Source organism: Tasmannia lanceolata, unplaced genomic scaffold, assembly GCF_043159265.1.
Source record: "Tasmannia lanceolata isolate RefF3 unplaced genomic scaffold, GAP_Taslan_0.1 ptg000024l, whole genome shotgun sequence".
Lineage (NCBI taxonomy): Eukaryota > Viridiplantae > Streptophyta > Magnoliopsida > Canellales > Winteraceae > Tasmannia > Tasmannia lanceolata.
In genome coordinates, this window is record NW_027518701.1 from 2,437,345 (window position 1) to 2,462,818 (window position 25,474).

The 25,474-nt window shown below is 39.4% G+C and overlaps 1 protein-coding gene across 3 annotated transcripts in view; it reads right to left on the reverse strand.

The window, feature by feature from the left end:
* The window catches only part of LOC143857241 (plant intracellular Ras-group-related LRR protein 6-like), a 65,991-nt gene continuing 40,517 nt past the window's right edge, over positions 1 to 25,474 (reverse strand). For 2 of the 3 annotated variants that reach the window (XM_077367660.1, XM_077367661.1), the window contains exons 17-21: positions 18,389 to 18,513; positions 18,205 to 18,301; positions 17,777 to 17,851; positions 801 to 856; positions 1 to 412 (exon numbers count right to left, since the gene is read on the reverse strand). In XM_077367660.1, the coding sequence (XP_077223775.1) occupies positions 337 to 412; positions 801 to 856; positions 17,777 to 17,851; positions 18,205 to 18,301; positions 18,389 to 18,513 (429 nt within the window). In that variant the 3' untranslated portion in view covers positions 1 to 336. Of the gene's footprint in view, positions 413 to 800; positions 857 to 17,776; positions 17,852 to 18,060; positions 18,123 to 18,204; positions 18,302 to 18,388; positions 18,514 to 25,474 lie in introns of those variants that run through there. The other variant, XR_013238536.1, reaches the window with a different exon arrangement.

The following is a 25,474-nucleotide window of genomic DNA, read 5'->3' on the forward strand; positions in this document are numbered from 1 at the left end:
TTTTAACAAAAGCTCGAAGAATTACAGTACGGCAAACAATAACTGACATATCTACATTACATGTAATTTCTATATGTTCTAATCCTACCGTACATTCCAAACTTTGTCTGAATGACCCATAAATCATTGCATTTTTCTTTGGTGTTTCTTTAATTTTACGAAACTCGATGCCTCAGAGTTCGAGCAACACAAATAAATTCAAGTGTAATATATCGGTAAATAGACAAGCAAACCTGCTTTGCATCATAATGATTTTCTCACACCAGCAGATCATATTTCTGATTCTTCTCCCTTATATAAAGAGGTCAAGGAGATACAGAGGGCATTGCAACAGAACTACTGCTCTGGAAGTTTGTCCTTGAGATAATTCAAAACAGCTTTAGTTCCTCGATCCAAAATAGCCCGACGGATGCTGCAAAAGTGTTGAGGGAGTCATGTTTTTAGAAATACGAAATGGTAGAACAACAAAAGGATGGTAAAAAACAGGGAGAAATTATAAGTGAGACTTGTTAGCACAATTTTACTGTGCAACTGCTATTTATTGGATGATTGGATAATCTGGTTGTCAATCTTGATCATGGCCCATAAATAGCTCTATTGGACAATCCAAACCCCAAGTTAAGAGAAAAAAAAAGGCGTCTTTTGTTTAAATCAGCCATCTACAGGCCACTGATTGAAGAGTTAGGAAGTCTCATGACCAATTTATGACTTGTAAATAGTGGTGCATGCATTTCCCATTGTACATAACAAAAGGTTCATCTTCTTCCTGGGTAAATAAAAGAAAGAAAGATGTAGCACACCTTCTCAATGGGTTCCCAGCAAGTCTCAAAACCTGTAGGCTGGGCTCCAGCAGACCCTGCTCAAGAGAACTCGCACCTTAGAACAATGTATAGGCACATGATAGGAATAATGAGATTATTGACAATTACGCAAGCAGAAATACTTAGATTGTAACAATTAGAGAAAAAAGTGCCACATGGGAGTGCTCCCTTGTGTTTTGATTGTCTAGGAAGTTGAAGAATATGAGCTTTTAATTATTATGAACAGGTTATTCCGACTCAAGTAGGTGATTTCAGCTTTGTTTAACTATAATGAGAACATGAAAGAAAGGTACAATATTGTTATATTATACCATTTTGTCGTGATCATCATCTTTTGGCAATTTTAAAACGTTAACGCAATGATGCAAAGGTATATAAGCCTCTAGCTCAAAGGAACCTTTTTTCCGATTATCTATAATCATTTGGTTTTAGGGATTGAGCCTCTAGCTCAACTGGTTAAGGCTTTGTGATCCAGGTGGATCATGGCCAACGGAGGTGCCACACGTGGGGACAAAAACACAAACCCGTATGTGTTCTTTTTTTTTGCCACGCAGACGTGGCATGTTTTTGGCATACGAGTGATGAAATGGAAAGCAAGCAAGGTAATATTTTGATTTGGATGGACTGTCATCTTTGGCAATTTACGTTTACAAGAGTCCCATCTAGGTTTTTTTTTTTTTTAAAAAAGGGGAAAAATACACTTAGACCCCCTGTGGTTTCTGACACAGTCAACTTAACCCCTAATGTTTAAAAAGTTACAAGTAGACCCCCTGTGGTTTCAATTTGTGTAAGGTAGACCCCCTCAGTTGACGGTTCGTCCACAGATTCAAGGGTTAGGATGATCCTATGGAGCTGATTTTTTGGCCACACCCTATCTATGTAAGAGCCCATCAAATGAACGCTTTGGATCATCCAAACAATGTGGGCCCACTGTGTTTTTGGTAGTGTTTGAATTCGGGTATGGGGTTTGGGCCCACTACCAAAAACACAGTGGGCCCACATTGTTTGGATGATCCAAAGCGTTCATTTGATGGGCCCTGACATAGATAGGGTGTGCCCAAAAAATCAGCTCCATAGGATCATCCTAACCCTTCAATCTGTGGACGAACCGTCAACTGAGGGGGTCTACCTTACACAAATTGAAACCACGGGGGGTCTACTTGTAACTTTTTAATAATTAGGGGTTAAGTTGAATGTGTCAGAAACCACAGGGGGTCTAAGTGTATTCCCCCCCCCCCCCCCCCCCAAAAAAAAAGAGTCCTATATAGGACTCCTATGGAAGTGGATATAGCTACTTGGACATTGGTCAAGATATGGGAGCAGCAACAACCAAGTGGGATAGGGATAGGCATTATCTCAAGTCTTCTGACGTTATCAACGAGAGCAAGGAGTCCCCAAACTTGGAGACTCTCCTTATTAGTTGCCACTTAGATTATGCTAGGCTCTCTAGGTTTCTTAACTCATTAGGAGGTTTGTTAGTTTTTGTCCATATAGGCTAGCTTCTTAATTTGGTTAGGAAAGTTTTTCTCTCTCTCTCTTGGAATCCATGTAAAATGGGCATTAGTTCTCATGGCTGGTTGGTGTTTTCAATGATTTTTTTAATATAAGAAGGCAGGAGGAAGAAAGGAGGACACCTCCAAACATGAATGAATATGGTATTTATCGTCGCAATACCTACGACAGAAGTTCGAGCCGGTGCAAGGGTACATCAGAGAAGAGTTAAATCTCTTCCCCATTGACAATATCAACGAGGTCAGCATCAAAGCCATGACAATTGAGAAACAACATCGTAGGCGCAAGAAGGATGATCGGAAGAAAGACAAATCTACGTATGATCCAAAGCCAAGCAAACAACCCAATGAGTGTGAGGAATTTTTCCACGTTCAGATCCAAGTAAAACAAAGCCTAGTGGGAGCCATCATCGATCCAGGGAGCTAGAAGAACCCAATCTTCGAAGGATTGGTGGCCAAAATGGTGTTGACAACTACCCCTCACCCACGGCCATATCCTCTGAGATGGGTCCAGAAGGATGTGCATATGAAATTGCTCGACAGTGCACCTTCAAGTTCACCATCATTGAGCAATACATGGACTAGGTGACATGGGAGGTGGTACCATTGGATGTTTGATGCAATTCTCTCTCGAAAGGAAAAGTACCAGCTTATGAAAGATGGGAAGAAATACGTCATCAAACAACTCATAGGAGATGCAAGATCCCTTATCTCGGCAATCCAGGCTAAGGGGATTGTCAATGCATGTGGAAAATTTACGTGTTGATGCTAAAACCGAAAACCCCTGCTCCACTGTTGGCGAGAGCATCATATCACTAATCGAGGGGCATCGACAACAGGTAACATCATTAAATCGAACTCGGCAGAAGCACAAGCAACACCACGATCAAAGGCCGACAGGAGGTCATAAGCGGAGGTTGAAGCAAGGACGTACCAAGAAGGTTCGTCAACCGAAACGTGGCAGATCCCGTGAATGATTCGTGACAGAATCCATAGGGGCCATGTTGAGCACTATCAATTGGAAAGGGTGGACCCAGGCCGAGCCAAGTAAGGTTGACCTGTAGAGGTGGGAGGCGATAGCCCTCTCCCATCTCGATTGCCAATTTTGCAGCTGCAACAATCCCCAAAAGGAGGGAGCCCTGCAAAATTCCCCAAAAGGGGGGAAGCAAATCTAAGGGGATCATGGCCAAGAGTGGGCCCAATCGAAGGTGCCACACGTGGCAACAAAACGACATGTCCGTATGTTTTTGTTTCCATGTTGACACGGCGTGTTTTTAGCATGCAAGTGATGACATGGCAAGTAACATGGCAGAGCAAGCAAGGTAGCATTCTGATTTGGATGTACTGTCACCTTTGGCAATTTACGTTTGCAAGAGTCCTATATAGGACTCCTATGGAAGTAGCTATAGCTACTTGGACGTTGGTCAAGATATGGGAGCAGCAACAACCAACTGGGATAGGCATTATCTCTAGTCTTCTGACGTTATCAGTGAGAACAAGGAGTGCCCAAACTTGGAGACTCTCTTTATTAGTTGCCACTTAGATTATGCTAGGTTTTCTTGCTTTCTTAACTCATTAGGAGATTTGTTAGTTTCCATCTATATAGGCTAGCTTCTTAATTCGGTTAGGTGAGTTCTTAGTATTTTTTTCCCTCTTGGAATCCATGTAAAATGGGCATTAGTTCCCATGGCCGGTTGGTCTTTTGATTGATTTTGTTAATATAAGAAGGCAAGAGGAAGAAAGGAGGAATTCTCCAAACTTTCCAGAAACTCAAGATTTTTTATGCTTGCTGTTTTGCAATCTGTGTGCTTTTTTAAACTACAAGGCATGAGTTGCGTTTTTGGGGCTTGCAAACCAGTAGCAGCCAGGCCTTCACAAGAGAGAGCCGTCCTTGACAACTTTCATCGGAGAGGTGATCCAAACGTCGCCCCATAAAACATCGGGTCCGTTCCAATTTCAGATCACTTTGTTCCTCAACATTGAGCGTCGAGGTTCAATCCCAATGCCTACCTACCAAAAAACGGTATATCAAACGGGCCGTCCATGATATTTCGGAAAACAGAAAAATCTCCAAAGAACTTTCAGAAACAGGACTACTGGATGCAGATGAGGATCACTCCAATGTGTCGTGGATTCAAAGGGTTTTCATCGAAACCAGAACGAAAGGAATGAAATGTTTCTGTTTCCATCCCCACCAAAACACATACCAAAATCAAAACGTATAGCGAAACCAAAATCGTAAGTGTATTAGTGATATACCATACCAGTATGTTTTACATAATTATATTTACACGAATTGCCGATTTTTATATAAATTACATGTAAAATTTGGTATGTAATGAATTATTAAACATGTATGACAGCGCATTTTTTTTAAAAAGATGAAAGGAATATATTAAAATCATTAGAAGGATACATGCACGGGGGACCAGTAGTCCCCAAGTATTACAACGTATGAAGACCTAGAGCAATCCAGGTCGGAAAAAAGAAAAAAGAAAGAAAGAAAGAAAGCTTTAAAACCAATGATTGGCCCTCCCAACCATCATCAAAATCCATCCAAACAGCTCTGAGAGCCATCCAAACCCAACCACTTTCCAAAATAGTCTTTCTTTCTCCACTCATGGGAGTTCTAACCACCCCTGAAAGATTTTAAAAAAACTTTTTCTAAATCCATTGCGATCTTCCCACCGAAGATCTTGACAACCATTGAAACCATGATTCCTTTAAAGGAACTTTTTCTTCATCTATCCTAAAAAAGCGCCCCCCCCCCCCCTCGACTGTACACTTGCCCAGTTCTTTTAACAAAGACCCGATTTCGTAACGAAACGCCTCTTCGCTTGCCACTATGTCCAGATCCTCCTCTTGTGGATCCCTGTCGTCTGGTACCTTTCCGGCCGCTATCTTCTCTTCAAGTTTCCGTATCCCCACTGCTTTCTTCGCCTCCCACTCCTGCCGTCTTAAACTTCTCTCTTCCATCAAGGATTTGATGAAGAAAGGATGCTTGTGCATTGCTTTATGGGTCTCCTTAACATTGAAAGTCTTTGTTAAGCTAAAGAAGACCTCCCTTCTCCTATTAGTGGCGTTTTTGAAGAGCGACCATTGCCTTTCGATGAAATCACTAATGATTTCCCTTGGGGTTGGCAAAGACTTAGAGGCCTTAAGCCATGCCCCTAATCTTGAGCAAAACCTCCTCTAATTCCATAAAGTCCATTTGCCGCTTTCGTTTCCGACTTATTGCCGGAACAACTGATGATGGAGGTGGAGAGAGGCTCTGATCCTGAAGTTCCATGATCCTGAATGCGGCAGCGAGAGGCTTCAGTTTTCGATTCTACTATTTACTTCCAGAGGTCCCCTCTTTTAATTATAGGGGTAACCGCCTACGACTACCAATAACAGCCCCCACACCACCCACGACGGCTAAAGAGGAGAGTTTTCCGAAACTTTAATATGAACGCATTTATGGAGCCAGGAACTCGCCTGACAAAGCCTTTCTGCCTCTTCGGCTTCCAAAGATAATATGACTAATATTCCTAAACTAAGTAATCAAACAATAGGGCCCTAGATTGGTTTCTGACAGGATTCTAATCATCCCCTTCGAATTCCATGAGCGCTTCCAGAAGCGCCTTAAATGCTATACTATTTCTAATGATGATTAGATCCATCTTTAAGGGAAATCTCCGACTCCCATTTGTCCTTTCCGATGATTCAGCTGCCTTGATATAATTTTTCACTTCAATAGCGTAAGCGACAATCTTTTGCTTGTTTCAAAAAACCAACTCACCCATCTGTACAACACCCATCGGAAATCCATTTTTTGCTTTTCTTTTTACTTCCTACCTTTTTATTTACCAAAAACCTATAATCCATCTAGCTTCCATAGGGTTGAAACTATAGGAACAAAAACCCCAATGACCTTTACCCGGTCACCCAAGGGCCGCACATGCCCTGGGAAGGTGTAGAAAGTCATTTTTTGGCCCCCATTCAGCCATTTTATGTCTCTGGGCATTGACGAAATGTTGCTTCAAAATGAGTTCCGTTGAGGATATTTTTTTGGAAGAATCCAGCCCAATCTGGGCCTTCGAGAGATCTAGATCATTTCTTCGCTTCCATTGATTCCTGAAATTCGAGCCAGCCAAGCGGAACTCCGCTTTCCTTGATTTTAGGACACCCAAAGATTTATGCCAAGCCAAGCGCACTCCAATAGGGTGGTTAGCCCTACTTTTACTTGATCTAATGCGCTTGAAGCACTGTGTTTGAGAAGAATCCGCCCTCCCAAGAGCTGTAGTTTGCTTAGTCCTATTAGGATCAGAAAAAGGACCATTTTGACGTGGACGATAGACACAGGATCCGATGCAAGTCTGTCTGATTCTAAGGGATGTGGGGTCAGTGGAATATTGGGAGTAAGTCTCTACGAATTTTCCTTTCTTTGATTGCTGAGATTTGAATTTTGAATTCGAAAAGGTGGGGCCCAGAGGTTCAACAGTTTTCCCTCCAACAGACCCCAGCCAACCAACGGGGGAGCCTCAATTAAGCTCCCCACCGAAAAACCCCAGGCCGCCGATCGACCCAAGGTCGGCGGGCACGAAGAATCTAACACGTTTGAGCTTGGTACCCTATGGAGGGGGCTGCTCAGCAAATCTGAGTTCGGTCCATTGCTTTCAGTATGAGAGGAGGCTTCAATTTAGTAAAGCAGTCACTCAAAATCCAGAGGAGAGCAAAAGAACAAGAAAACTTCCATCTAGGAGCGAGGATTCTAGCCGAAACGAAACTCATACACTGCCTATGTCTACCTTCCATCCTTACTTCCAAGACCGGACCAAAAATGTTTCCCAAGGCTTCCACTGTTGAAATTGCCCATGCGTGTAACGGAATCCCATAAAAGTTTACCCAGGTTTCTTCCGCTCCCTGGATAAAACCCTGATTCCAAGCTGAGAGAGATAGCAATTGGTTCCCACACGCTTCCACCCTCTTGGCCCGAATAAATGCAGCATGGTCTGCCGATTCAAACATAAAAAGAACTCCATCCCTCGCTAGGATACATGGACATGTGAGGAAAGGTAAGTTCCAAAATCTCTTGGCCCAGGCCCAGAGATCATCTAGGGTCCCATTTATATCCTTCTTTTTCCGACCAGGCATGCTCTTAATATTTCAACCCGAGCTCCCACTTCCTTTCCAGATACAAAAAGTGAAGGGATCCCTTTCTCAAAAGATGTTGACATTTCTCCAGAATCCGGCCACGACCCATCCTCACCGCTGGCACTGGCCGAGGGTTGTTGAGCAATGAGATTCAGTTCAAGATTGAGAGGAACAGATTTTATTTTATTTTCCTGGTAACACCATCGCCATCGAGCTCGCCATTTTAAGTTATGGTAACAGCAGGATGGGCAAGTCCAGTCCCCATGCCATCTTCCTGCCGAAGGGGGGAACCACTTTAAGATGGCCTTTTTGTTCCCCACCCCACCCACCATCACTCTTCCCTCTCTCTCTCTCTTTCTCTCTCTCTCTCCATATTGGTAATGACCGCCCAAATCACACACAATTTTAAGAGTGGCTACGCGCACTCCTATGACGGTGCATTTCAATAGGTATTCGATGTTAAACCATTGCAGGTCCTTTCACAAGTAATGAGTTCCCTTTCCAAGTTAGGTCTTTCACAATAGCTTGGTGTGAGTTCAGGAATTTAGAATTTTTGTCGTTTAGGAGAGACTGCCTCAGGGTCACGGCATAGTTGGTTGAGAAGAGCTTCTTTCAAAGTTACCCAGTAGATTAGTTAGATGTGTAACTACGGGGGAGATTTAGGGAGAATGGTTATAGTTTTTTATTATAGAGGGATGAGTGTCATGGTTACATAGCAAAGAGAATGTATTCGATCTATATCCAGAGGAACTGCAACTCCAAGGGTTTTGGCTTGAGAGACTATGTCTTTCGCTTAAACCAGACTTAATCTGGATACTCCTGATTTGCTACTTTATCTCCTGGTGTGTGGGGATTACTTTAGAGCTTCAAAATCTGGGTTGTTATGTTATGACTTAATAGGGTATGGGTTAAAGAGAGGTTTCAGAAGGCAAAAAGTTGTATTTGGAGTTTTAAATGATAGGTTGTCACTGGTAGGAAGAAGGGAAGGAAAAGACATGTAACTATAACTGCTTATTTCGATGTTTTATTATGGGATTTGGGTATGCCCGGTCTGGTTCTTAATCATATCCTGTAATATAGGAAAGGACTCCTGGTCCCAACTGCTATTTTAATATCAATAAGATATGTCATCTTTCAACAAAAAAAAAAACTGTTGTAGGCAATATTTTTGCTTATGTAATCGTTTTTGAGCATGTATGTGTGCTTATTCTAGCACTTTCTAAAGTTTCATCTTAAATTCAATCATATGCGCATGTTTTTATACATTTCTATAATTTTACAAGACGTTCACTAAAATTCCCATAAGAAACTGACATGTTTTTAATTCCATCGTGACCAAAAAGCATACCGAAACAAAAACCGAAATCGAACCTGAAACCGTGTCGAATGACATACTCAAAGGTTTTTATAGGTATTGAAAGTCTAAAAGGCGTTTCATTTCCATTGAAAGTCTAACGCGTATTATTTTCATTGAAAGTCTTAGGTGTTTTATTTCCATTAGAAGTTTATTCTAAATAGGGCATTGTTTTTAGGAGTTTTAATTTCCTTAAAAAACTAATCCAAATAGAATTGAAATTCTATTCAAAATAAGACTTAAGGGGGTTATATATGTATTACTCTCTTTGTTTAAAAACAATTTTTGATTGGAATAAGGAGATTGGGTATAATTTAATGCGCAAGAAATTTGTTTCTTTTTGGTTCTTGAATTGGCAATAGATCAGTTCATGGGATTTCTTCTTGGTTTGCGTATTATTTTCCTGTGCAAGAATTTTGTTGTTTTTTGGCTCTTACACTGGCCATAGATTAGTTCAGGGGGTTTCGTCTTGGAGAATCTCCAAATCTTGAAAGTCTTGCTGTAGATTTCAGCAAGATTTTCCAATGATCAGATCCCAGGTTGCAATCAACCTTGATCTGGTTTCCTTTGGCTGCAAATTTCATATTCCTAGTTTATTTTCTATTTATTTTTTTGAATGGTATATTACTGGTTTATTAATTCATGAAAGGAGAGTTGTTGTTATCTTAGCAGTAAATTTCATGTTATTCCATAATTGGTATTAGAGTATCCATAGTAATTTTTTTCAACATCAATTGGTACCGATGCATCCATAGTAGATTTCATCTTCTGTATCAGTCACATATTAATGTTACCAACCCCGTGCAGAAAATATTGTATATACAGTGATAAAGATTCCTAAATGATGCTAAGTCAGCCTCCCTTGCTTGAAGAAAAACAACCATATAAAACAAGAGGAAATTTATGAAATCAGTAAATGTTTTTAAACTATGTAACACGGATACTTTACTTGGAGACATGTCGACAAGGCCATTCACCAAAGCCTTATCTATTTTTTTCTTCTTCTTTTTGGGTTACAAATCACAATTTTTGATGAAAATGATGACAAAGTTGATTTGTTTTTCTTCAAGAAAATCAATGCAAACTGATCATCACAGCGACTTCTTTGTCATTAAATAACAAGAATAGAAAGCTTTGGACCTCCAAAACAGCCAAGATACAAATATACAATTTTTTTTTTTTAAAAGATATTTTTCAACAAATATACAATTATGACAACAAAAGGAAAAAACTGAAAGAGTATAAGCTGACTGAAACACAACAATACCCCATAAATCAAACATGTTGACAAGCCAGGGATGAGATATAATGGAAGATTTCTTCTTCTTTTTTTCGTAGGTAAGCTGGGATCGAACCTACGACCTCAAGGTTGAGAAACAAAGCCTCAACTATTGAGCTACAGAGCCAACCCCTTTGTTTTTGTTTTTTTTTTTGGTATTTAAGCTCGGATTGAACCTCCAACCTCAAGGTCAAAGCTAGAGGCTCAACCCCTATAATAATGGAAGATATGTTATCATAGACATTAGTTCATAATTTCATATATGAGCTCTCTCTCTCTCTCTCTCTCTCTCTATATATATATATATATATATATATATATATATATATATATATAGCAGAAGAGAAAATGAGAGAATTATTTGAATTTCTCCCAAAATTCTATGAGAATTACATATCACTTTTTTTGACTTTTTTTAACAAAGGCACCCATTCAACCCACATATTTTCAATCCTACCCCCTCCTTTATGCTTTTTAACAAAGGCACCCATTAAAGCCAAATAATTTCAATGCTACCCCCCTCCTTTATGCTTTTATAATTATGGAAACCTCTATAGATTGGAGGGCTAGGATCAGCCTATGAAAATGATTTTACGAGCACAACCTACTGATGTTGTGTTCCATCACATGGACGGTTTGGATCAACCTATGATGTGGTCCGTACAGTTCTTTGTCGGCCCGTGCATCCCACGTGCTTTTTTCCTAGTATATATATATATATATATATATATATATATATATATATATATATGAGGAAAGGGTTCCTGCTAACGTTAGCAGCTAGCTAATGGAGCTGAAAACGTGCTTAGCCTAAGCATTAGCGTTAGAGTAAAACAAGGGTGGGCCACATTGTTGGGCTGAAACTAAGCATTCATTTGAAAGGCTCCATCATGGATGGGGTGTGTACCAAAAATCAGCTTCATGGGATCATCATAGGATGTCCATTTGTGGGTGGGGCTGAAAATGGACAGATATTGTTTGTCCACTAATCTGCCCATTTTTTCACCCCACAAATGGACACCCTAAGATGATCCAATGGAGTTGATTTTTTGTGGACACCCTATCCATGAAAGGGCCTTCCAAATGAATGCTTTGGATCCCCCCAACAATGTGGGCCACCTTGTTTTACGCTAGCATTAGCAGGTAAGCTTACCTGCTAACGTTAGCAGGAACCTTTCCTCTCTCTCTCTCTCTCTCTCTCTCTCTCTCTCTCTCTCTCTATATATATATATATATATATATATATATATATATATATATATATATATATATATATATATAAACGGTTCCTACACATATGTGTAGATAAGTTCTCTACACACTAGCTTAAAATACAGTGGGGGCCACATTATTTGGGTGATCCAAACCATTCATTTTTAAGGCCCTCAGGCCCTCACATAGATACTGTGTCCATAAAAAATCAGATCCATAGGATCATCCTCACCATTCGAACTGTGGAGGCAAAAAATGGACTAATTTGTGAAGGTTTAAAGACATCCATTTTACCTCCACAAATCGTAGGGTTGGGATGATCCAATGGATCTGATTTTTTGTAGACACCCTATCTATGTGAGGGCCTTTAAAATGGATGGCTTGGATCACCCAAACAATGTGGGCCCCCACTGTATTTTAAGCTAGTGTATAGAGAACTCTCTAAACATATGTGTAGGAACCGTTTTCTCATATATATATATATATATATATATATATATATAGAGAGAGAGAGAGAGAGAGAGAGAGAGAATAGTGTTCCTGCGCAGCTGCTCAGATAGCTTATCTCAGCTATCTGAGCAGCTGATTCAAAAACTCATGTGGCCCACATTTTTGGGGTGATCCAAAGCATTCATTTGAAAGGCCTTTCCATGGATAGGGTGTGTAGCAAAAATCAGCCCTATAGGATCATCTATACCCAATCAAAGGAGGAGGGGAAAATGGACAGACACTGACCATTTTTTCCCTCCACAAATGGCAGGGTTAGGATGATCCTAAAGGGCTCATTTTTGGTACACACAATATCAATGGAAGGGCCTTCCAAATGAATGCTTTGGATCACGCCAAAAATGTGGGGCCACATGAGTTTTTGAAGCAGCTGCTCAGATAAGCTAAGCAGCTGCACAGGAACACTTTTCTCATATATATATATATATATATATATATATATATATATATATGAGGAAAAGGATTGTACGCTCGAGCGTACCAAGCTTATGGTACACTCGAGTGCCCAATCACATGGGTCCCACATTTTTTTGTGGTGATGCAAAGCATTCAGTTACAAGGCTCTATCATAGATAGGGTGTGTACCAAAAATCAGCTCCATTGAATCATCCTAACCCCTCCAAAAGTGGAGGGCAAAAATGGGCAGATTTGTGGTATGTCCATTTTGCCCTCCACAAATGGGTGGGTTACTCTCCGGAGGCCCACGCACCCGTGTCGGGTGCGGGGGCTCTTAGGTACTCTTTGGGTGCGTACCGAATATGCACCCAAACATCAAACAAAACTAAAATCCAGTTTGGGGGTTTGGGTACATATCGGGTGCGCACCTAGTTCGAATTAAATCCAAAATTACAGATTTAAAATAGAGGGGCTGTCCCAATTAACAAAAAGGGGGGTGAATATATCAAAATATCAATAATATATATATATATATATATATATATATATGAGAAAACGGTTCCTACACATATGTGTAGAGAGTTCTCTACACACTAGCTTAAAACACAGTGGGGGCCCACATTGTTTGGGTGATCCAAGCCATCCATTTTAAAAGCCCTCACATAGATAGGGTGTCTACAAAAAATCAGATCCATAGGATCATCCCAACCCTACGATTTGTGGAGGTAAAATGGATGTCTTTAAACCTTCACAAATTAGTCCATTTTTTGCCTCCACAGTTCGAATGGTTAGGATGATCCTATGGATCTGATTTTTTTATGGACACCCTATCTATGTGAGGGCCTTAAAAATGAATGGTTTGGATCACCCAAATAATGTGGCCCCCACTGTATTTTAAGCTAGTGTGTAGATAACTTATCTACACATATGTGTAGGAACCGTTTTCTCTATACATGTGTAGATAAGTTATCTACACACTAGCTTAAAATACAGTGGGGGCCCATATTATTTGGGTGATCCAAACCATTCATTTTTAAGGCCCTCACATAGATAGGGTGTCCACAAAAAATCAGATCCATAGGATCATCCTAACCATTCGAACTGTGGAGGCAAAAGATGGACTAATTTGTGAAGGTTTAAAGACATCCATTTTACCTCCACAAATCGTAGGGTTGGGATGATCCTATGGATCTGATTTTTTGTAGACACCCTATCTATGTGAGGGCCTTTCAAATGGGTGGCTTGGATCACCCAAACAATGTGGGCCCCCACTGTATTTTAAGCTAGTGTGTAGAGAACTCTCTACACATGTGTAGGAACCGTTTTCTCTCTCTCTCTCTCTCTATATTGGATCACCCAAACAATGTGGGCCCCCACTGTATTTTAAGCTAGTGTGTAGAGAACTCTCTACACATGTGTAGGAACCGTTTTCTCTCTCTCTCTCTCTCTATATATATATAGAGAGAGAGAGAGAGAGAAAACGGTTCCTACACATGTGTAGAGAGTTCTCTACACACTAGCTTAAAATACAGTGGGGGCCCACATTGTTTGGGTGATCCAAGCCACCCATTTGAAAGGCCCTCACATAGATAGGGTGTCTACAAAAAATCAGATCCATAGGATCATCCCAACCCTACGATTTGTGGAGGTAAAATGGATGTCTTTAAACCTTCACAAATTAGTCCATCTTTTGCCTCCACAGTTCGAATGGTTAGGATGATCCTATGGATCTGATTTTTTGTGGACACCCTATCTATGTGAGGGCCTTAAAAATGAATGGTTTGGATCACCCAAATAATATGGGCCCCCACTGTATTTTAAGCTAGTGTGTAGATAACTTATCTACACATATGTGTAGGAACCGTTTTCTCATATATATATATATATATATATATATATATATATATATATATATATATATATATATATCCCTTAATTAAATACCTAACTTAGAAGTAATATTAGATTTTGGTGAAATAATACTACATTTTGGTGATGTTATTGTTATTTGATTGTTCTCCAATTAAATTGTTTGAATTCTTTAACAAAATATTTAATTTTTTAATTTTTATAAATATATAATAAAATATAAAATATATTATATTCAACGTACCCCCCAACGTACCCGTATCCTTTTTTTTTTTAAATCACGTATCCACGTACCCATATCGTGTTGTACCCTTATCTGTGCTTCATTGGTTAGGATGATCCTATGGAGCTGATTTTTGGTACACACCCCAACTATGTAAGGGCCTTTCAAATGAATGCTTTGGATCATCTTAACAAAGTGGGCCCACATGTGATTGGGCACTCGAGCGAACCATAAGCTTGGTACGCTCGAGCGTACAATCCTTTTCCTCAATATATATATATATACGGAAAAGTGTGACTACTCGGTCTTGTAGCTAAGCTTATCTACTCGGTCGGGTTAAATACAGTGGGGGCCCAACTTTGTTTGTAGACAAACTGTGTCTGTCCATTTTTTCTCATTTTCCCCTCCACTATTGGATGGGTTAGGATCATCCTATGGGTCTGATTTTTGGTGGACACCCTATCTAGGCAGGGGACTTTCAAATGAATGGTTTGGATCACCCAAACAATGTGGGCCCCCACTGTATTTAACCGGACCGAGTAGATAAGGTTAGCTACAAGACAGAGTAGCAACACTTTTCCAATATATATATATATATATATATATATATATATATATATATATATATATATAGAGAGAGAGAGAGAGAGAGAGAGAGAGAGAGAGAAGTGTAGCTACACATACGTGTAGCTAACTTAGCTACACCAACGGCTTAAAATACAGTGGGCCCCACATTGTTTGGGTGATGCAAACCATTCATTTGATGGGCCCTCATATAGATAGTGTGCCCAAAAAATCAGCTCTATAGGATCATCCCAACCCTACGATTTGTGGAGGCAAAAATGGACGCGTAAAAACCTTCACAAATCTGTCCAGTTTTGCCTCCACAGTTTGAAGGGTGGGGATGATCCTATGGAGCTGATTTTTTGGGCACACCCTATCAATGTGAGGGTCTATCAAATGAATGGTTTGGATCACCCAAACAATGTGGGCCCACTTTATTTTAAGCCGTTGGTGTAGCTAAGTTAGCTACACGTATGTGTAGCTTCACTTAACTCATATATATATATATATATATATATATATATATATATATATATGAGTTCTAGCTCACATACATTCTCTCTCTCTCTCTCTCTCTATATATATATATATATAGAGAGAGAGAGAGAGACACACACACACACACATGGAATATTTAAACATAATAAAAAATAGCGAGTAAATGGAGCTTTGTTGTAAATTTCGTTTCGTTTCATCCGAATGGACAAAACGTTTCGGTTTCATTCCGAAAACGGAACTAAATCCCCAAAATTCCGTTTCGGTTAAAACTTCGGTCATTTTGGACGAAATTTTCCGAAATCCGGAATTTTGTCCAAAATGGACGAAATTCAAGATTTCATCCGAAATTACTCATAACGGCTAGTTTTGACTCTCTCTTTTTTGCAGAAATTACCACAATGCCCCTGTAACGGCTATTTTGGCATTTTTTACTATTTTAGCCCCAAAATGAGACCGTTTATAGCCATTTTATAGCTGTTGGGAAGAGTATTTTTGTCATTGCCACTTATGCAAGCCATTAAACCTCTATAAATACCCCTTTCTCCACCAACTTCTCCGCCTTCACATACATCGTTCATTCCTTCTCTTTTACACTCTCACTTACACTCCTCTACTAAGTCTTCTTCAACTATTATAATCTTTAATCTAAGCCTATTTTGGAGCAAAGGGAAGGTTTACAACTACAACACCACTCTACAAATTTCCAAAGGCTTCAAACTTCAAGTGAAGGCTACTTTCTTCAACTCAAGTTCACGGGTTTTGATTCTCCTCTAAAGGCTTCAAGTTTCAGGAAAGTAAAAGCTTTTGTTTCCATTTCTTTTCTTTCATTTCAAACTTCATTTCTCCCCTTCTTCTACTCTTCTTTCATTACAAAATGAGTGGTTCATTACCTTCTGGAAGACCATCCTCTATTGGTTCGGCATCTGCTAGATCGGATGACCCGGCATGGGCTTACGGAACATTGGTTCCGGGTCAAAAAAAAAAAAAACAAAGTAAGTTGCATATTTTGTGGCAAAGTCATATCGGGTGGAGGTATAACCCGGTTGAATGATCATCTAGCGGTTGTTCCTGGTGAGGTAGCAGCACGTCAAAAAGTGTCTGAAGATATAAAATACCGAATGAATCAACTCTTATAGGCCGTTCGGATAAGCGGATTTTAGAATCCGGGATTTCTTCAAAATTGTAGCTAAGAGACGAGAAGAAGCAGACCAGCTGTCGTTTTGACTCGTTTTTTACTTCTTCCATCAGCAAGAGAGTAGCAGATCCTCCCATATTTCCAGGTTTTAGAAATCTTAGGATGCATGAGAGATTTTTAAAACCTGAATTTCTAACTTAAAATCCAAGAAACGCTGCCAGGACAGCATACAACACCTTGATGATGAACCCTCTTTTACACTGTTTTCAAACTAAAAACCTGAATTCTAAAACCCGTGTATCCAAACGGCCCCTTAGATTCAGAGAGAAAAGAAAGGGCTAGGAAGAACGTATCCAGAGCAGAGATTGGTGGTTTTTATGGCACACCAGAAAAAGAAGAGGAAGATGAGCAAGAGGATGGGGAAAAAGACATTAGCACTATACCAATGACTCGGCGAAAGAGAAAGAAGTTGTTGTACAACCAAGTGGTACAAAGAGGAAGAAGAATGGAATCACAGGTGTGATCAGGAACTTTTTTGCACCACGAACAACCCCCGGACCCCAGCCAAGCATTAAAAGTACTTTGGCAACCAACGAAACCATAGATAGGGCAAACATGGCGGTTGGCATGCTTTGCTATAATGCCAACCTCCCTTTCAATGTTGCCAATTCACCTTTCTGGCAACCTATGTTCGATACTGTGAATGCCGTGGGTTCGGGTTATAAGGCACCTGCTTATCATGATTTAAGGGGGACCATTTTAAAGAATACAGTGGATGAAGTAAATAGCTACTTGGAGGAGTTTAGGATGTCATGGAGATCTACTGGCAGCATTATGGCTGATGGATGGACAGACACCAAACAACGTTCCCTAATCAACCTTTTGGTGTACTGCCCTAAAGGAGTATTATTCCTAAAATCCGTTGATGCATCTGGCATAGTGAAGAGCCAATGGAGAGAAGGTTTTTTCTAATTGTTGTGTTGAGATGTGTTTGATGAAGCTATTTTGTTAAAAAAGACTACAATATTATAGCATTTTTTCAAAGATGAAACGGGCTTTCGATAACGTCTGGAATTTTGAGCTACAAAATACAGACCGAGAATCTAACATTATAATTATTAGCAAGCCGAAAACAGACGAGTTTCACCATTTCTGTCATAACTCTCAAAATACTTTGAAATTTTAAGTGTCGTTTCTTTCGTTAGAAACTAGACTTCGAAAATATAGTATCCTAGTGAAGAAAAACAAAACGAAAGGAATAAAAATCTGACCAATTCTGGAGGAAGGGTCGCAATGTTGTTGTCAGACAGATCAAGCTCAGTAAGAGAGATTAAATTCTTGAATTCCTGTTTGCCAAGAATAAAAAACAAGTTTTAGTCTCTAATAGAAAAGAATGTATATGCACATGGGAACTTACAACATGATGCTTGAAAATGAGCAGTTTAATTATATTTATTGGCACAGCTTCCTAACTAGTTTAGGCAATTTTTGAAAATTCGTACTCCACTTGGAAAATTTTACGAAGAATCAGAAGAGTCGATGAAAAATCATCTACCTCGATCATCTGATTGAACTATAAAATTGAAGTTTGAACTCCGTCCTGGCTGCCTCACCAAACTGGGTTGTCTCGGCCAAGTTAAAGTCAAGCAGAAGGATTTTCATTATAGAGTTCAGGTTTTAAATTAAGGATGTCATTTACCTTAGGTATTGATACAAGAGAATTCTGGCTCAAGTCCAATATCCGCAGTTTTGGTAAGCTTAATAAATCCAAAGGGACTTCACGCAGCTGCATGCGCCTGTGGAGTTCAAAAAAAAAAAGCAATTTACAAAAAAATGCATAGATGTAGAATAAGTCATAGAAAATAGTGGTTTCTCATTCAAACCTCAAGTAAAGCTCCTGCAACTCGGGCATACTAGAAAGTGCAGAAGGGTCTGGTAAAGAAGATGCATTATAGCTCAAATCCAGTACTTGGACTTTTGAGAGACTTCTAAAGCCATCTAAAGGTATCTGTGAGCACATAAGTCCAATGAGACCTCTGAAGAAACAGAATTGAAGATAATAGTAGAACTGGATCGCAAATAATAAGAATTTTAGAATATTTTTTACAGATTTAATAGGAATATTAATAATATTTACACATGTGAAGAATTACGATCAGGCTAAATCAACTATATTCTAACTTTTTTCAACGCAATTCTTAGCATTTCTATACAGAATTTCCAGACCAACATGGATAGCAGTCTAGTGTTAGTCTTAGTGTGTCAATCTGTAAGATAAACTAACTTTGAGTTTGAACCCATTAACAATCATGAAACCTATGCCTGTTACATTTGTAGTGAATTGGGTGATGAATGATAGTTTTGGGCAAATAAGATTCAAGTTGGACTATTTTCCATGGGATTTCGATGGAATTTTGGGATCAACTATAAAACGTAGGAATTTTAACAATATATACATATATATATATATGAGAGAACGGTTCCTGGTGTCGTTACCAGGGAGCTTACCTGCGCACGTTTTATTAATAACACTCCCATTGGCTGGTGTTACGTGGGCCCCCTACGATATTAAAATCGAACTTGACCAAAAATAAACGCCTCTTTTTTCTCCAAACAAACCCGTCTTCTCTACGCTCGTCCTCTCTGCTAGGGTTTCAACCATCGTCTCTTGGTGTCCTAGTTTCTCAAGCAGGATCGAAGTCGAAGTCGAGCAAAGAATACAAGAAAAAATTCTATCTTTTCGAGGGTAAACTCTGTCTCCGTCTCTTTAGCGCCTCTTCACCGAACGGCAGCACATCTCCTCTTCCAGGGTTTCAAATCTCAACGAACCTTCTAGGGTTTTAAATATCCTCTTCTACGAAGGAAAATCTACTGGTCTCCTCTTCTATGAAGGGTAAATTCCGTCTCCATCTTTTCTGTGCTTCTTCTTGTTGTTTTTTTTGTGGGAATTTTTCTTTTTGGGTGTCCGAAATCAATTTCCTTCAAGCATTGTAACATTTGCCTTAAGTTTTTGTAAATCTGCCATTTTGTTTCTACATTTGCAATTTTTTGCGTTTTTTGGTTATGTTCTTTCATCTGTATCTAAATAGAAAATTCTGGATCAATTGAAAGGGATTTGTTTTTTTTTTATCAAGGTGATTTTGTAATTTTTTTGCCTTGCATTGATATTTTTAGCTATTTTCAAGTACTTTTGCCATATTAGGGAGAGTCGAGTTGGATTTATTGGATATATTGGGAGGAATGCTGTCGATCTGCGGTTTTGTGTGATACCCTACGGCCCTGTTTGTTTTGGATTTTTATAACGGACTCACAGTCTGTTTTCAAAATTTAAAACAAACAGGGCCTAAATGTGGCAAAAATGAGGCATGTGTAATGTTAGCCTAAATCTCTACTTTTGTTTTGTGTGATTCCTTGAGGCCTTGTTTGTTTTGGATTTTGGATTTTGATAACGAACTCACAATCTCTATTCAAAATTTAAAACAAACAGGGTCTAAATGTGGCAAAAAAGAGGCCTGTGTATTATGATTAGAGAAATACTAAAGTCTGGAGCTGCTAGTTGATACTTTTCTGAGCATGTTAAATTCATTTTGTCCTTGTGGTCCCCATCTATGCTCATCTGTTGATGGATGGTTTTTTGTTAAGGTACTTTAAATGGATGATTCTTCATTTCAAGGTTATGGGTTTCCTGTCCCAGAAGCTGCTGGACAGTCATCAGGGTTTGTTGATGACGCTGGGTTGCAATATTTCGACATGGCAATCAATGATATAAAGGCAGATGGGTTACTTATGGGTGACGAGGGGGTAGATCTAAATGAAAGTAAATTTTGTAGAGGTTGGTGATGATGTGAATGGAGAGGAGAGTATAGAGAATAAGCCGTTTGTTGGCCAGGTGTTCGAGCATACAACTTTTATAATGCTTATGGGTTGGTTCAAGGTTTTGGAATACGAAGATCCACTACAGCCAAGTCGATAAAAACAGGAGATGTGATATCTAGGAAGTTTGTATGCGCCAAGGAAGGAAAGAAAGATCCTAATGACAAGAGAATGACAGGTAGGGAAGTGAATGAGCGCCGCATTGTGAGAGTGGGTTGTGAAGCAAAGATGTTAATAAAACTGAGAGATGGGAAGTGGAAAGTGACAGTCTTTCAGGACATACATTCCCATGAGTTTACCTCCCTACTTAGAAGAAGCATGCATCGTTCATACAATGAACTCCATAAGACAGTAAGTTATAGGAATTTGATAGATACTTTTCATACCATGGAGATGCGGCCTTCTGGTATTGTTAAGACCGTTAATGTTCTATCTGATGGAGCATCTGGTCTTTTGTCAGCAGGCCAAGTGCAATCCCATTTGAAAGTGAAGAGGAAGAACAATATGGGCCATAATGCTGTCATAGTAGCCAACCAACTGCAACAGAAATGAACAGAAGATCCGGACTTTATTTTTTGCTCTAGAGTTGGATACGAGTGGTTCATTGAGATAGATGTTTTGGGCTGATTCGAGGGCTAGAGATGCTTACGATGTTTTCAGTGATATTATCGTATTTGATGTGACGCACAGGACCAATAGGTATTCGATGCCCTTCGCACCATTTACAGGAGTCAATCATCATAGGCAATCTACCATGTTTGGTTGTGCACTCCTAGCCGATGAAAATGATGATACCTTCACCTAGTTATTTGAGCAGTGGCTGATATGCATGCATGGGAGAGCTCCAGGAGCTATCATTGCTGATATAGACATTGCGATGCGAAATGCTATTAGGACTGTCTTCCCGAATACTCACCGCCGATTTTGTTCCTGGAACATTAGTAAGCATTTAGTTGAGAATGTTGCAACCATGCGAATACCAGGCAGTGACTTTCCGAAGGATTAAGATCATTGGTATAACACGACTGAAATAGAAGAATGTGAGAAAAAATGGCTGAAATTGGTAGAGAAGCATAACATTAAAGAAGATGATTGGTTAGAGAAAATGTGGGAGGTAAGGAGACATTGGGTGCTAGTGTATTAGAGACATACTTTCACTGCAGGCGTGACTTCTAGTCAGCATATTAAAAGTATGAACGCTTTCTTTGATAGTTTTGTTAACCAGAAGACTTATCTGCAAGATTTCTTCACTCAATATGAGAAAGCGTTTGCTGAGCGTCGAAAAAAGAAAACAAAAGAAGATTTTAAATCGAAAAATTCTGAGTGGACAATGAAGACAAGTAGCTCATTGGAAAAGAAGCCTGCAAAAGTCTATACAAGGACACTATTTGCCCTATTTTTTGTTGTGCTTGATGCTAGTACTCTGTATTGGAATAAGAAGTGAATACTAGCACAGACTACCAATATAAGATGTAACGCTCAGGAATCTCAAGTAAACGCTTCTTATCATATATGTTAAGTATATGTCTGCATAATATTCTTTTAGTCTCAAACATCACACAATCACAGGTGGCACATACATCGTCGGCATCGTTATATACAACCGTACGCCCTTTTATCGTATTTACATCAATACCCTTGCGTACTACATTGTAGCTTGTCACGTTGCCATTTTTACTGCACTTCTTATTCCAATACTGAATACTAGCATCAAGCTCAGCAAAAAATAGGGCAAATATTGTCCTTGTATAGACTTTTGCAGGCTTCTTTTCCAATGGGCTACTTATCTTCATTGTCCACCCAGTGTCTTTCAACTTAAAATCTTCTTCTGTTTTATTTTTTCAACGCTAAGCAAGCATTTTCTCTTATTGAGTGAAGAAATCTTGGAGAGAAGTCTTCTGGTTAACAAAACTATCAAAGAAAGCGTTCATCGTTTTCTCGTATTGAGTGAAGAAATCTTGCAGAGAAGCCTTCTGGTTAACAAAACTATCAAAGAAAACATACATACTTTCACTACGCTGGCAAGAAATCATGCCTGAAGTGAAAGTATGTCTCCAATAACTGGCACCCAATGTCTCCTTACCTCCCACATTTTCCCTTACCAATCATCTTCTTTAATGTTATGCTTCTCCACTAATTTCAACAATTCTTTCTCACATTCATCTATTTCAGTCGTGTCATACCAAAGATCGTAATCCTTCGAAAAGTCACTGCCTAGAATTCGCATGGCTGCAACATTCTCAACTAAATGCTTACTAATATACTAGGAACAAAATTAGTGGTGAGTATTTGGGAAGACAGTCCCATAGCAATTCGCAACGCAATGTCTATATCAGTAATGATAACTCCTGAAGCTCTCCCATGCATGCATATCGGCCACTACTCAAATAACTAGGTGAAGGTATCCTCCTCATCGGCTAAGAGTGTACAACCAAACAGGGTAGATTTCCTATGATGATTGACTCCTGTAAATGATGCGAAGGGCATCAAATACCTGTTGGTCCTGTACGTCATATCAAATACGATAAGATTGTTGAAAACATCGTAAACATCTCTAACCCTCGAACTAGCCCAAAACATTTATCTTAATGAACCACTCGTATCCAACTCCAGAGGAAAAAATAAGTCCGGTTCTTCTGTCGTTTCTGTTGCAGTTGGTTGGCCACTATGATACCGTCTTTGGCCCATATTGTTCTTCCTCTTCATTTTCAAATGGAATTGCACTTGGTCTGCTGACAAAAGACTGGATGCTCCATCAGATAAAACATTAACGGTCTTTACAATACCAGAAAGCCGCATCCCCATGGTATGAAAAGTATCTATCAAATTCCTACAACTTCAAGCCTTATGGAGTTGATTGTGTAAACGATACATGTGTCTTCTAAGTAGGGAGGTAAGCTCATGGGAATGTATGTCCTGAAAGACTGTCACTTTCCACTTCCCATCTTTCAGTTTTATTAACATCTTTGCTTCACAACCTATTGTCACAATGCGGCGCTCCTTCACTCCCCTACCAGTCATTCTCTTGTCATTAGGATCTTTCTTTCCTTCCTTGGCGCATTCAAACTTCCTAAATATCACATCTGTTTTCGTCGACTTAACTGCAGTGGATCTTCGTATTCCAAAACCTTGAACCAACCTATAAGCATTATAAAAGTCGTACATTCTTTCGAACACCTGGCTAACAAATGGCTTATTCTCTATACTCTCATCTCCAGTCACATCATCACCAATCTCTACAAAATTACCTTCATTTAGATCAACTCCCTCGTCACCCATAAGTAACCCATTGGCATCTACATCATTGATTGTCATCTCGAAATATTGCAACTCAGCGTCATCAACAAACCATGACGACTGTCCAACAGCTTCTTGGACAGGAAACCCACAACCTTGAAACGAAGAATCATCCATTTAAAGTACCTTAACAAAAACACATCCATCAACAGATGAGCATAGAAGATGACCACAAGGACAAAATGAATTTAACATGCTAAAAAAAGTATCAACTAGCAGCTCCAGATTTTAGTATTTCTCTAACATAATACACAGGCCTCATTTTTGCCACATTCAAGCCCAGTTTGTTCGAAATTTGGAAAACAGATTGTGAGTCCGTTATCAAAATCCAAAACAAACAGGGCCTTATGGAGTCACACAAAACAAAAATAGAGATTTAGGCTTACTCTCCCTCACTCCCTTTACTTTAATATTTCTCTAATCGTAATACACAGGCCTCATTTTTGCCACATTTAGGCCCTGTTTGTTTTGGATTTTTATAACGGACTCAGAGATCATTATCTACCCTATTACATAAGGCCCTAGAGCATGCCTCCCAATTCATCCAATAAATCCAATTCGACTCTCCCTAATATGGCAAAAATACTTGAAAACAGCTAAAAAATCAATGCGGGGCAAAAAATTACAAACTCACCTCAATAAAAAATTGAATTCCCTTTCAACTGATCCAGGATCTTCTATTCAGATACAGATGAAAGAACATAACCAAAAAACGTAAAAAAATTGCAAATATAGAAACAAAATGACAATTTTACAAAAACTAAAAGCAAAGGTTACAATGCTTGAAGGAAATCGATGCGGACACCCAAAAAGAAAAATTCCCACAAGAAGACAACAAGAACAAGCACAAAAAAGATGGAGACGGAGTTTACCCTTCGTAGAAGAGCGTAGGTTTTCCTTCGTAGAAGAGGAGATTTGAAACCCTAGAAGCTTAGCTGAAATTTGAAACCCTAGAAGAGGAGATGTGCCGTCATTCGGTGAAGAGGCGCTGAAGAGAAGGAGACGGAGTTTACCCTTGAGACGACGGGATTTTTTCTTCTATTCTTTGCTCGACTTCGACTTCGATCCTGCTTCAGAAACTAGTGCACCAAGAGACGATGGTTGAAACCCTAGCAGAGAGGACGAGCGTAGAGAAGACGGGTTTTTTTTGGAGAAAAAAGAGGTATTGTTTTGTTTTGCTAGAGTTCGATCTCAATATCGTAGGGGCTCATGTAACACCAGCCAATGGGAGCGTTATTAATAAGACGTGCGCAGGTAAGCTCCCTGGTAACGACACCAGGAGCCGTTCTCTCTCTCTCTCTCTCTCTCTCTCTCTCTATATATATATATATATATATATATATATATATATATATGAGGAAAGTGAAGCTACACCGGCCTGGTGTAGCTAACTTAGCACCACCGGCTTAAAATACAATGGGCCCACATTGTTTTGGTGATCCAAACCATTCATTTGATTGGCCCTCACATAGATAGGGTGTCCACCAAAAATCAGCTCCATAGGATCATCCCAACCCTACAAACTGTGGAGGCAAAAATGGACAAATTTATGAAGGTTTTTACACGTTCATTTTTGCCTCCACAAATCGTAGGGTTGGGATGATCCTATGGAGCTGGTGGACACCCTATCTATGTGAGGGCCAATCAAATGAATTCTTTGGATCACCAAAACAATGTGGGCCCATTGTATTTTAAGCCGGCGGTGTAGCTAAGTTAGCTACACCGGCGGTGTAGCTTCACTTTCCTATATATATATATATATATATATATATATATATATATATATATATATATATATA